The sequence below is a fragment of the Apus apus genome, chromosome 14, assembly GCF_020740795.1.
Source record: "Apus apus isolate bApuApu2 chromosome 14, bApuApu2.pri.cur, whole genome shotgun sequence".
NCBI classification, from domain to species: domain Eukaryota; kingdom Metazoa; phylum Chordata; class Aves; order Apodiformes; family Apodidae; genus Apus; species Apus apus.
Window position 1 is genome coordinate 534,599 of NC_067295.1, and position 13,878 is coordinate 548,476.

General features: G+C 50.2%; 1 protein-coding gene across 1 annotated transcript in view; it reads right to left on the reverse strand.

The window, feature by feature from the left end:
• USP31 (ubiquitin specific peptidase 31) overlaps positions 1 to 13,859 on the reverse strand; it is a 28,577-nt gene extending 14,718 nt beyond the window's left edge. The window contains exons 1-6 of the mRNA XM_051632262.1: positions 13,263 to 13,859; positions 3,010 to 3,147; positions 2,453 to 2,541; positions 1,956 to 2,048; positions 674 to 809; positions 217 to 361 (exon numbers count right to left, since the gene is read on the reverse strand). Coding sequence (XP_051488222.1) covers positions 217 to 361; positions 674 to 809; positions 1,956 to 2,048; positions 2,453 to 2,541; positions 3,010 to 3,147; positions 13,263 to 13,859 — 1,198 coding nt within the window. The remainder of the gene's footprint in view (positions 1 to 216; positions 362 to 673; positions 810 to 1,955; positions 2,049 to 2,452; positions 2,542 to 3,009; positions 3,148 to 13,262) is intronic.
• Positions 13,860 to 13,878: the final 19 nt, after the last annotated feature.

A 13,878-nucleotide genomic window follows, 5' to 3' on the forward strand; every position in this document is an offset into this window, starting at 1 on the left:
GAAGAGGAAAAAAGGAAAGCACATCACTTCTTGATAACCTCCCGGCTGACAACATCATTAAGTCTGCTGGAATGAGTCTGGACAAAGTCAGAGTTGAAATCAATACACCAAAACATCAACTACCTGGGGGATTTTTACTCTCAAGTATATCTTTTCTGAAACAAGGCTCCCTCACCTAGTCCCCTGAGGTGGGCATTAGGCAGAGTAAGCACTCACCCCTCTGACTGCGGATACCCTCAGGCCGAAATATCTCTGGGGTCTCGAAGGCAAAGATGCAGTCGCTTTCATGCACGGTGTCCAGGTCATCACTGTCACAGAAGGAACGATGAAACCCATCATAGTACATCTCCGTCAGCACGATCTAGAGTCAGCAGAAGCAAACCAGAACCCATTAAACTCCCTGTGCCTGGTCCAGCTGAGCTGCCTGTCGTTTGACTAGCATTTTCCTGCTACAGGAGGACATTTCTCAAAACATCCTGACATCAGCCAGGAGCAAGGAAGAGGGAAAAGGACTGAGGTAAAGGCAGTATGGGAAGTGCCTTTGGTGGGATCCGAAAGCTTTCTTGAAGCTTTTCATACAGAGGAATTCCCCAACAGTGCCCAATGGGTCCCTCACTGGCAGCACAAACGGATGACCAGGTGATCGTGCAGAAGGTCCTGCAGCAGCTATTACCTGCTCCGTGGGTATCTTGGTCTCAGAGGAGATGGCCTCACGCAGCCTGGCCACCGTTCCGGAGATGGGCACAGCCACGCCGATCCGCATGCAGTGGGAACACTTCCCCTGGTACACCACGGTGACATAAAGTGGCCTGCAGAGAGCAGGGGCACTGCTGGGGCTGTGCTCAGCCCCCCAGCACCCCCTCCAGCAGCCAGCCCAACCTGGTTGCATCCAGGCTGTGTGGAATCTCCAGGGCCCCACGCAGTCTGGATCCACCTCACATCGCAGCCAGACACCTAGGCTTGACTCCCAAAGACTCCCTTCTTACTACATGGACTGGTGTCACTTGTTCCCACACAAAGTTTCCTCAAAAAAGCTTCACGAAGTTAAAACTCTCTTTGACAAGGCAATCCTCATTTTCCATCAAGGATCCTGCAGTGCAGCTTAGGACAGTCTGAGGCAGCACCTTAAAGCACCCAGAGTTGCTGCAGGGACAAGCTGCTCCAGATTGCCACTCAGCACTCAATCCTGCCTCCAACAGCAGCCAGAACTACCACCCAGGGGAGAGAGTGGGGCAGCTGGCCGACCAGGGACACGTTCCCTGGAAAGCCCACTAAGCAGTGGAGCAGGGACTTCTGAACCAAATGTGACATTGTCATATTTCATATCTTCTTTCATTTATTTTCAATTACTTTGTTCCATTGCTTCTTGAACCCAGACAAAATTTTTGCATCCAGAATATGAGGTGAAGGAGCTGCACAGAAAACTACCCTTTGTATTAATATGCATCTCTTTACCTTTGCTCTCAACTTTTTATCTGGATTTTTTTTTCTCCCTGGAGTTTTTTCTTGAGTGGCAACAGCTGTCTTTCAAAAAAGCAAAACATTCTGCAGGAAAGCTTTTAACTTCGCTTTTTGAAATTGGAGTGATCAGTGAGACTGTTCTAAGAAAGTTTTAAAAAAACCTGTTTCATCTTTTTCCCCTTTTTAATTTGAAAATGCTACAAATTAAGTCAAAAGCAAAATACTTTGGTTACCTGAATCAAAGATATTTTTTCTCCCAAAAACTAATTCTATAGGAAGCTAAGGGTGGGGCTGGAGAGCCATTCTGGGACAAGGAAAAAGCTCAATTTTCCAATTTACCTGCAAAGCAAAAATGTAAGCCCTATATAGTCCCATTTATCTTTTTAAAGACTTACCAGAGGGATTTTGCTGACATCTCTCTTCCTTCTGTAGCAAATTAAACAACACTACATGCCTGGGAAACAGCCAACACTACGTTCAAGACAGTTACATACCGTGTGTGAGGCAAAGGAATCGGCAGGGAGATGCAGAGGAAAGGGTCAAAGGTGTTACTCTGCTTCTGGCAATGAGGGCACGTCAGAGAGGACCTGGCACAAACACCAGTAACAGAACAGAGTTAGAGCTTGTTTCATCAGGAATGGGTAAATCATCAAATCACAAATAACAGCCTTTGCCTGTCACCCTGGCTGCCCCTTCCTGCTCCTCCTCCATCGGTGGCTCTGCACAGACTCAGCTGCTGTAAACCAAGGGCTCCTCATTTCTAGATCCTTTTAAAGTAACTAGGCTCAAAGTTCATTACAGGGCATGCCAGGAAAAGACTTCACTCCAGTCACTGAACTTAGCTTTTAATAAACATCTCTGCAGGAATTCAGAAATAATTGTTAACACAGTGACACCAGTCTCAACGGCACTGGGAGCTCGTTCCCAGGTAAAATTATACTGGGGTCACCAATATGTGTACTAACGCCTCAGCATTTGCAGAGCATCATACCTGTACTGGGCTTGAAAGAGTTCCTGCACAAAAGTACTACTGATTGGAAAGGCTGGTCCCTCGAGCAGCACGTCATCCTCCAGCGGTGGCTAGAAGAGAAGAATAAACCCTAGAAGCACATCCAAGCATGCAGGTGCATCACAACAGACAGCTCCAGTACTCTCAGTTGAATTTGTGCCTTCCTTGCCCAGAACCACCAGAAAAGAGTCACAAGACTTTTAAATAAGTGTTCTCTGCTCTCATGGGCAGCTCTGCAGGAATGTGAGGTAGCTGGGGCAGCCCAAGGACAGGCAGGGATCTCCCAGCCCCCAGAGTGCCCGGCAGCCCCTCTCCTGTAACAGTGCCCAGCTCTGGCAGAGCAGCATGTGACAGTCACAAATGGTTCTGCTGGGGAGCACTTGCCAGGGACTAGTCAGACAAAAAGTTACATTCACAGGGCTTTTGTTCCATCTGAACTACTGGAGTTGAGAAGCCAACAAGGAGATCCAATTTAGAAAAGAAGACTGTACACCAAGTCACAGCTCCTCTCCCACGTTGGCTCCCACCAAATCCCTTACCTTGAGCGGCGGCATGCCGCTGGAATTCACCACATTGTTCAGGTCTTCATGGACTCTGTCTAGGAGCCACAGGAGGAACTCCTGTGCATCGTGCTGGGCATTCCCTCGGTACTGCATAGCGTTCTTGGACACAATGTTCTGCAGAGAGACCGGGAGGCATACAGAGAAAGCAGGAGAACTGAGCTCTTCCCCCCCAGCCCGCATCACCCGACAGGCAGGGCTGACAGCGCACCCAAAGCCCCGTCTGTCTCCTTCCTGCTGTGAGGTAACAGGTTTTCCAAACCCCAACTGCCAGTGCTAATACAGGCACACAGTGCCAGGAATCAGCCGAGGTCACTGCATCAAAACTGCAGGCGCTTCTACAAACTGATCATCCCAACAATACCCAGGCAAGCATGTTTTGCATCAGACGTGCTCTTAAGCACCTAAGTACAGTCATCATGTTGTTTCCTCCGCTAGGTATCATGTATCCACTACGCAGAACTTGCTCATCCCAAACACCATTTATTGCCACTACCTGCACCAGCAAACTTGCTTAGGACACACCACTGAGTGTGGAAAAGCAGTTTTTCCAGGCACCAGTCAGGGAGCCAGCCTGCTCCTCAGGAAACAGGCAGGACATTCACCTAACAGAGTCACGGGGCAGCCACCCCCACACCCCCACTCCACCAATTTTAACCACAAATTTGTAAGAAACAGGCTCCAAGCAGAGCTTGTGTCAGTTGCCCAGGTATTCCCCAGCCTTTCCATGCTGCCTACTACCAGGACAAGGCATGCTGCTTGGGATGTGCTACACCTCCACTCTTCAGTACACCCATGAAGAGACAGAAAGTGCTGACATGGAACTCAATTGTTTGAGCAGGGTCCTCTAACGGGGCAGTGGCACCAGCAGAGACCAGACCCAACCCTGCAGGAAGGCTGCAGCAGAGCAGCTGCCCCAGGGAGTGCTGAGGGGCCAGGCAGGCTGCACACACTGTACCAGAGCTCCTCCATCTCCCTAATCAGACTTTGCAACAGATTTGAGAAATGAGGTTGGGCTGCTCGCTTTATCCCTCTAGAAAACGGGGTCACCAGAGCAGGGGGGGATGATGAAAGAGACAGGAAAGGACTAATAAACATGTAGTCTCTATCCTCTATAATCTGTCCACCTGCCTCAAGGCAGCAAAATAAGCAAAACCAGAAATAATCTGGTCTCATTACATATGTGCAAGCCCTTCTGACAACAGATTTACTGCCCTTGCCTGCACAGGGACCAGCACCCTTCCACATAAAATATGTCAACACACTTCTAAACAAGTCCACAGTGAACACTCACCTCTGCACCAAACGGGTGCCAGCCCAGCACAGCCCTGCTTGGGGCTCAATGCAACAGGGGCTTGGGACACTTGCAAGCTGATTTATTGGGGAGAAAAATCTGAAATAGTCTGCAGGGACTGAGAGATTAAAGGGGACCAAACAGCCTTTTCCACTCCTAGTTCCCATTAATTAAAACAAGATCGATTGCCAGGAAAAAAACAACAAAACATGATTCAAAAAATTATCTTAAGCCTCCTCTCAGGTATCAGTCTGATACATATTGCTCTTCTCAGCAGAAAGCTTAGTGAATTATTCATGTTGCACCAATTTATGACATTTAACACTGACCATGAAAAAACAGTGAATATACTTGCAGATCCTGATCAGGTAGCTCAACACTTGACATTCATCCAGCAGGTATCAGGACAAGATGGTAACGACCCAGAGAAGCCTAGTTTAGCTGTGCTAGAAACTCACCCCAACAAGTGACACCTAAAGACATGACCTGTCATTCCACCAACCGACATTCACTAGCCTGGGCCACAGACACACAACCAGATCTCTCCTTCACATCTCTGAACATCCTTCACCTGAATACAGCAGCACAGGGTCCCACTCCCACCAACTTTATTACAATTCTCAGTCTTATACTTCTCCCCTTAGATTTATGGAACATTAATTTCTTGATCAGAGCCCCAAGTAATCTGCTATTTTTAAGAAAACTCCAGGCTGACCCATCTTAGAGCACTCCTTGCTGTTGGATGCCAGGGTCTTCAGTATTGGTAGGAGGAAGAAAATCTGGAATTTCAAGCAAAAAAGGGGGCATGGAGGGTTCTGTATGGAATCAGACATAAGTAAGGACTTCAGGCATCAAGCCTAGTATTTCTTATCACCTCTGTCAGCAGCACATTGCTCTAGATCCTCATGGGAATTTACTGATATGTGTTCCTACTGAGGTGCTGTCCCACAGCAAGGAGCACAGCCCATGACACCCACAGCAGAGTGACTCTGAGGGTCTGCAACAGCCATCTGCCTTGGACTGTGCCTCTCAGAAGCAGCTCCACAGTAACTGTTCTGGTTTCCTCAACACTTTCACAGCCTGAGTGGACCAAGGATAAAGAGCTGCCTGTAGAGACAGATCACAAGATGTTGGAAGTAATTCAGGAAGCACTACAAAATATCAGATGCAATTCCCTCACAAGGGGCTCTGCTACAAAAACACTCCAGCCATAGCAGCGTGTTCCCAGCGTTACTCACACTTCCTGCCATCGCTGCCACGAGTGGGTTTGTCATTACTTAAACCTCTGCATCTGTTGCTCTGTGAGACACTATGTGCCTTCCTCCCAGCGCACTCTGAGATGCCGGGGCAGCAAAGCAACCCGACAGGCAAGGTGTTAAGGAGGTACAATAGCCACACAGTGCCCAACAGTCAGCACTAGGGAACACAACTAACTCCAAGTCAGAGATAAAAGCGCTGACTCGAAACAATTTAACAATCTGAGAAAAATAGCAGAACTCCTGGAGCGCAGCCTCCACTCAGCTGAGCGGTCACACACATTCCCTGCGCTGTCCCGTCCCCCAGGGCAGCCCCACGCTCAGGCAGCAGCTGTGGAAGAAGTCGGGGGGACCCTGCAGCCCTGTGCAATGGACAGGACTGCAGCCCTTGGCAAGCCAGGCTCACAAATCCTGAACTGCTCCAGTAGCACTTGATGGGCACAGCCAGCAAGTGGCAGCTCGTCATTAAGCATCGTTCCCCCTGAATGTCCTTGTATTCATTTTCTGAGACCCCTTCCAAGTCAGCAGCCAGGGCAGCAGGTCTCCCACTTTGGCCATGAAGTGTGCTCCTCTCAGTGCAGGGCTAAGCAGTTCAACTTAGTTTGTATCATTGCCATCCAGGTGACATCTGCACAGCCCAGGCAGTGACCTTAGCTTAGACAAGGCCCCAAATGCAACACCCTCTCCCCAAGAGGCTGTATCCAGAGCACCTCACACAAAGACAGGTGTAAGTCAAAAACACAGCCTCAAATTTTCTCATTTTGCTGGTCCTGCTTATGCTGAACCCACTGCAGTAAAGCAACAGCAGTTGTAACTGGCTGCAGGTTAAGAAGCTATTGGCATAAAGAAATGAAAAACACATTAAAACCCACCACATTTACTAAACCCCCATAGTCTTTAATCCTCTGCCCCTAACCCAAATATGTTCTAAGTCTAGGTGGCACATCTGAACAGACTCCATCCATCTCCAGAGGGTATTAAGAACAGGTCAGAAACAACCTTGGTGCAGCTGTTTCAGATGCAAGACACCAGGGGTGTTTTCCAAAGCTCCATTCCCAGCACCCTTCCATGACTGTACAGCCCTCCACCTCCAGCCCCTTTCCTCAGCTCAGCCCCTAAGAGTTTGGGAGAAGGAATGAAATCTTACTTCCCCCAGATGTGAGAGCACTGGCATACAGGCACCCTGAATGGAAGTGGCACCGTCAGAAGAGATAAGAGGGGGAAAATCATAATTTAATATCGATCGCATACACTCACCTAACCCCCTAATGCACACACCCCCTCACCAAACAAGTCCCTGTCTGTCTATAAAGCAGATTTACGGCAAAGATGCAGTACCATTTTTATCAGCCCACTAAAAGTTTAACAATCGTTCATCTGTTGTTCTGAATAGATGCAATAAATAAAGCCAAACATAGCTGAACTACTGGCCTCTCCTTTGCTGCTGTTGTTATTCCAGATCACAAAGACAACTAAAGGGAAAATGTCAGTCTGCTATTTTCCAGTGTGCCTCTGGTAGGAAGCAGCTGTGGAATGGTTTTTGTACACAAACGGATGAAGCCAGTTCACTGGAGACCTGACACAACAACACATCTGAGCAGGAAAGAAAGGCTATTCTTCATCTTTCATTGAACATCACAAAGCCATGCTAAACCAGATTTTTTTAGTTTTTTAAATCCACGTGTGGGAAACTGTTCTTCCCCACATAAGTCGCAGAAGTATCCTGACAGCCGGTAGCGCCCCCGGTACCAGCTCGCGACACACGGGTACAGTTCTGTGTATGTGCAACTCCTACAGCAGAGCTCTCCTGAAGAGTATTTATCTAAGTGACTCCAGCCACTCCCACACAGAAACAGCAGTTTCCTCTGGAAAAGTGAAGATACTCAAAGCAACACCTGGGTTCAGACCTTCGGGGAAGAAGACAAGCCCAGCAGTGACCCTTTGCCCTTCTGCTGCCAACAGACCTGCACAACTTCCAGGACCCGGGACACGGCGGCTCAGCTGCTGCAGCTGCACAGGGCAAGAAAAGCAAGGCAGGGAGATGGGGTGCACTGAGCCTCCCCCTGCAGCGCAGCAGAGCACAGCATGCCAGGACCAGAGGGGATCTCCACTGCATTTAACAAGCCTAGACAAGAAGCTGGGAGTTGGTGCTGGCTGCTAGGAGAATTCATCCTTATAAACAGCAGAAATCAGATTTTGCTCTACAAAAAGGCTTTGTTTTCTTGCTGCGCTGGCAAAGTGATCTGTGGGATTCAAAAGAGCAAGAGCTGAAGGAATGGGGGAATGCCACAGACAGACCCAAGGGCTGGGCCCCAGAGCCCAGGGAGCCAGTGCTCCAGCTGCACACCTGTGCCTCTCCCACTCTCTCCAGGTTTTGTGTCAGGTCCCAAGTTAGAGCACAGGTCTCCAATACAAGGATCTGATCACTACTGCTCACAGGAGCCTCTCCACGCACTTCAAGGATGCTGCAAAACAAACATTAATCTCACTGACACAACCATATGCAAAAGAGCTCATTACAACAGTGCTCTGCAGCAGCCACACATTCAGACGGAAGAACAAAATGGGTTTATCTGCAACCAAGCGTGGCCTTTTATAACTGCCAGTGTGCAAAGCAGGACACGGAGCAATGCACAGATCAAATTAAGATGCCCAAGAAAAGGCATTCCTTCACCACCTCCACAGGTTACCAGACATGGCATGGTTTTCATACTGTCACCATTTGTACTTCTGTGGAGGCAGTGTGGAAACAAAGACCTCAGAGCTCAGAAAACATGTTTTGGCAGCCAAGCAACATCACCCCTCCAGCCCTAGACAGGGTCCATCCAGCCCCCACAATGGACTTGCATCTTACTGATGGTTAATGTTAAGAAAAAGAAGTCTAACTCTGAAAGACTGCCAAAAGCCTTTATGATCCATCCCAGTGAAGACAGAAATATGTTCCCATGATGTCAAGAAGTGTCACAATAACAATGTGGAAAATCTATCCCTTGCATTTTGTTTCAAGTGAAGTATGTCACTTCCAAATCCCAGAGCAGCTCTAGGAGAAGTCTCCCCACTGCAATGCCATCCCTGGGAGCACCCGGACTGAACTGGCACAAGCACTTCAAGATCCCACATTACCTGGCCCTAGTCAAAGCCCTTTCAGATGAACACAGATCTGAAAAGCTAGGAACCAAGAGTGACCAGGGGGCTCTGCCATTTCTTTTCTCCTGTTCCATTCTTCTCTCTTTCTCTAAAGGGAGGACAGCTTGCTCTCCAGAGAGATATTTTAAGAATAAGCAGCGGACTCTGTCCAAAATAAAATAAGTGCTGCACTAGGCAGAGAGCAAGATAATTAAACATGACCCAGGAGATCCCATTCCATGTACAACTGGCCCCATTAGCAAAGCACATGGGCTCCAGTGAGTGGAAGAGCTCATAGCTAACAGCTTCTGGGCAGGACCAAAGGCTTCCACAGCACCCAGACTGCACCAAGCAGGCCTACGCCAAGAACTGTGGGCATCTCATCTACAGCAGAGGGTGAAGACACTGAGCAGGTTGATACTTTGCAGGAGTTCCTTCACAATCCAGATTACTTACTCATTTACTTACAAAGAAGTGACCAACACAGATGACTGATTGTTTGTCCCAAGCACAGTGTTTAGACCAAGTGCATGGTCCAAAACTTGAGAACCTTGAAACTGGAAGAGTTACACACAGCTACTATGAAATCTTACACTAAACAAAGGTTTAAAAAGAAATAAATAAAAATGGAAGCAGCACTATTAATCTGGCACAATAATCCCTGCTTTACTATCAGGGATTCAGTCCAGGTTCAGATCTAATTCTGATAATCCAACTCAATCAAGTTATTACGGTTTTGCTGAATCTGCTGTACACACTGCAAGTCATAATAACAAGACAGTCTTCATGTTGTAGGACAAAGAAAATGCAATCAACACAGATCTAGCATACAAGGGGTTTTGTTAAGTATTGACTGATTTAGCCATGAAAAAAGCCTCAAAAGAGAAAACAGCCTCAACATCCACATCAGACCAGAACTCCAAGAAAGGCAAAGGTAGAGCATCTGGGTAAGTACATACAAATTTTCAAGCCCAGTTAGTTTAAATAAAAGTCCTCGCGTCCAACCCCCATCATCATGTCTGAGTGCTGCAGACCAGCTCCTCACCACAAAGGGTGCTCTGTCTTCACTATCTGACACTCCCAGGAACTCTGCAGGCAGAGCGGGACAGCTCCCTGGAAAAAAACAAGCCCGAAGCACAGCTACTGCTTATACAATAGATGTTTGTCACTATTGTCACACCATCACAAAGGGGAAAGAGGAAACACAAGCTGCAATATTGGCCCCTGTTATGAAAGCAGCAGCCCTGTTTAGGCAGGAAAATAAAAACCACTGAGCAATCGGAAGAAAACTATTGTTAAAACAAACTGCAGATGAGCACAAGACCAGGAGGAAAGCCATCCAAAGCAGAGATAAAAACCAACATCCATCACCTCCGCCATGTGTATCACCTCCCTTGAAAGGGCTGCCCAGGGTCCCTTCTGCTCCCAGCTCCAGGGCTGATACACAAAGAAACAAATCCCTCTGCTTCCATGTCCCAGTTCAATCTTTCCTTGATCTCTTCCTAAGGCTACAGTCTTCTAGACCTCCTGCTCCCATCTGCTTCCCAATGCTCCTCCAGCTCCCATGAAGATATGCTTCCCCACATCCTTTGCCCCCCACCCACTCAGCCTCCTGCAACCAGAGTCAGCAGAGCACGTGTCCCTGGCAGTGAACACCTCTGGAGCAGGGAGAGCAGAGAATACACACAACATCCACAGCACTTCTATTTCCTCCACAGAGGGCAAGGATTCCCAAAGGCATCCTTGGTGCCCTTTCCACAGCAGATCTGTGCCCCAAGGATAAGCCATTGAAAACAGCTTAGAGACCACTCCACACAGATCCATGCTGCAGACCAGGATGAAAAAATTATCTAAAAAGATTTATCCTGACAGAGAAACATCAAGTTTAAAATCCAAAAAACAGCTGAGATCCTTGTGTTTCAAGTAGATCTTCCCAGAGACGATGTGCCAGCTGCTGGCCCAGTGAGCACCTCCCCTCCCCACACATGAGCTCTCTTGCAAGGCTCACTCTCAGCCCTACAATTATAAGACAACCGATTTCACACCAACAACTTGTTTTAATTGCATTTTCCTTGTGTTCAGCAGCAGGACTACAAGATTCATGAACCTGTGGGATGGGTTATTTTTTTAAGATTAACCTAAAAAGTGGGGAAATACTTCCAAATAAATATTACTCTCAATAACTCTCACTGTTGGAGTAAAAGCACAAAATTACTCTTCAGAAAACACTGTGCAGCCTAAAAAAAACTAAAGCAATGAAGGCAGAGGGTGGGACATTCCCTATCAAAACGAAGCTCAGAGGGATGTTTTCTCGTTCTGGGGAGAAGCAGCAGCTTCCAGAGTGAAAATGCCAAACTTCACCTTTCTCAAATCTCAGCTTGTTGTTTACATCTTTAAATTAACCGTGCAAATCTGCTGCTGAAGAAAAATTTAATTAAGAATACTGAATTTAATAGCAGGTTCAGACTACTTAACTCTCTTTAGAGGCATTAATTTACTATTAAAAGTAATTGACCTCCGTAAAGAAACAGTCAAGTACTTGACATAATGACAAAGTTGTTCTGAGGAAGACACGGCTGTTGACGCCGTGCAGGGCCTGCTGGGACCAAGACACTTTCTGAAACCCTCCAGGGGACCTGGCAGGTAGAAGATTGATGGGCTCCTGCTACAGCAACAACAAGTAGAAAAGTGTTCACTTACCATTAGTGATACCTGCAAATAAGCAAAGAAAGTTCTACTATTAAAAAAAACCACACCAAACAACCCTTGAAACATGGCCTTAATTTCATCTACAGATCTGTTTCTCTTCCTCCTCATCTCTCTTATCTGAGCACCTCTCCTGCAGGCCTGCACAAACAGCGCATCTCGGCCTAGAAAGTGGCCTGCGCTCCCCTTTGATTTTATCGGTTACACTGGCCAAGGATAATTCCACTTTTGCAACCTTTTATTCCTGTTATTACTCAGGAGAAAGACATGATCTCTTCTGCCAGAACACCCCTGGGGCGGGGAAGGATCACGATCAAGGCAAGCGCCCTGTGGTGCTGCCAGGACTGGATGCACGGAAACCGCAGCCGAGCGGGTGGGCGCCCCGAGCAGCAACACCGCGGAACCACCAGGGCCACGCGTGGCCACCTGCACCAGGACCCCCAGGGAAAACTCCCACACGGCTGAGGTGACAGTGGATGCAACCACCTGGAAACATGCAGGAGAAGCAGAGGGAGGAGGCAGTGGCCGTGCATCAGTCCAAACAACTGCAGGTGACAAAGACCACTGATGCCTCAAGAGCCTCTCGGACATCCCACCATCCGACAGACACTGAGGAAGAGCAAGGCACTGGTACACACCACCTCTGCCTATTGCCAAATCCCACCTGAACCAGAGGCATGAAGCCCAAGAACGTGTGAACCATGCTCCTGGTATATTCTCATGCATCTGTGTCCCCTCTCCAACTCATTCTGCAAGAAAACTGAAAGATCTCTGATTTAAGGAAATTTAACAGCATGGAGGCCACCACCTACCCTTTCTTTCACAGGACTAAACAGTTTTATATGCCAGTGAATTGCCATTACAGTAAAACTTCACAATATTCTTACTGTTTGGAGAAGCAAGGTAGGCCTGGAGTGCTTTTTAAGAGTTGTGGCTCACTGCATCCAAAAGTACTGCAGGGAGTTTTTATACCATAGGTGCAAAGACCAAGCCCTCTGCTACAAGTCCTGGGCAAGAGCAGCGCCCAGGGCAGGGCAAGGGACCAATGCTGCTGGACCCAGCCGTGGTGTGAGGGCTCTGGCAGGGAGAATACCACAGCAGGAAACACGAGTTACCACCTCGTACTCCTGCAATTTGTTCCCCAAATCAGCCCAAGCTCCCAGTGCTGGGATGACAAGAAGCCCACCTCAACAGCTGCGTCCCACACGCACACACACAGCTCCCGGCTCCAGCACTGCAAAGGCAACTTTTCTGACAGCAGCGCGATGGAGGTATGAAACAGCAGCACGGGCACTTGTACTGATGGAAAGCAGCAGAGCTATCAGCCAGCTTTAGCACCATCAGTAATTAAGGGAGCAGTGGGGCCTCGACTGCAGGCACTCGCCCCGGGGACAACCAGGGAGCCAAGGAGTGGCCACCATGGCCGACAGCACGGACACGCCGGTGTCTGCTTCTCCTGAAGGATGCCGGGAAGCCCGAGCAGCTCTCCAGAGCCACCAGCATGCAGCACGGGCACCCGTATCACGGACGAGACCCCACCACAACCTGGTGACCAGAGCAGCCAGGCAGCCTGTGGCACCAGAGTGACACGGGGGACGTGGGATTTGCGCAGCCAGCACAGCCTGGGCAGGCCTCTCCTGCTGGCCCGGGAAGCGGGGCACAGAGCCCGGCCCCACGTGCAGCAGCAAGGCGAGAGGCACCGAGGGGCTGCGCAGTCCCCACGCCCCGGAGGGACACTCGAGGGACGGCTCCTGCCGCTCCCAGGCAGCGTGGCTGCCCCGCGCTCAGCCTTCCCGCCTCGAAGGGACGAGGCGGCCATCCCCCCAGCCCGGGCCCCGCCGCCTGCTCACCTTGAAGTCGCGGCTGTGCTGCGGGGTGTACTCCAGCGTCCAGAGCGCCCGCACCAGCTGCGCCAGCTGCTCGGTGACCTCGCCGGGCGCGGGCGGCGGCCCGTCCGCGGGGCCGGGGGCTGCGGGGGGCGGCCCGCCGCGGAACTGCTCCAGCGCCAGGAACTCTGCGAAGAGCTCGGTGTTGCTGAGGCACTGCAGGATGGCGTTCATGAAGCAGGTGTTGCCGTGATTGCGCAGCCCCGCCACGCCGGGCACGGCCTCGGGGCCGCCGGGGGGCCGCGGCGGGGGCTCAGGACTGCGCGGCGGGCCCGGCGGGAAGCAGCTGCCCAGGCCGCCCGCCGCCTGCGGCGGGGGCAGGCGCGGGGCGTGCGGGCCGCGGGGCTCGGGCTCGCTGCTGTAGTGCGAGAGGGTGGAGAGGGTCTTCAGCACGCGGCTCATGAACCCGCCGAGCGACCGCCCGGAAGGGGCCGAGGCCGGGGCAGCGGCGGGCGCCGGGGCCGAGCCGCCGCCGGCCGCCCTCCCGCGGAAGAGCCGCTTGCTGAAGGAGCGCTTCTCCTTGACGCTGCCGGCCGGCCCGGGGCCGCTCACCCGCGACATGGCGGCGCGGCGCAGCGCG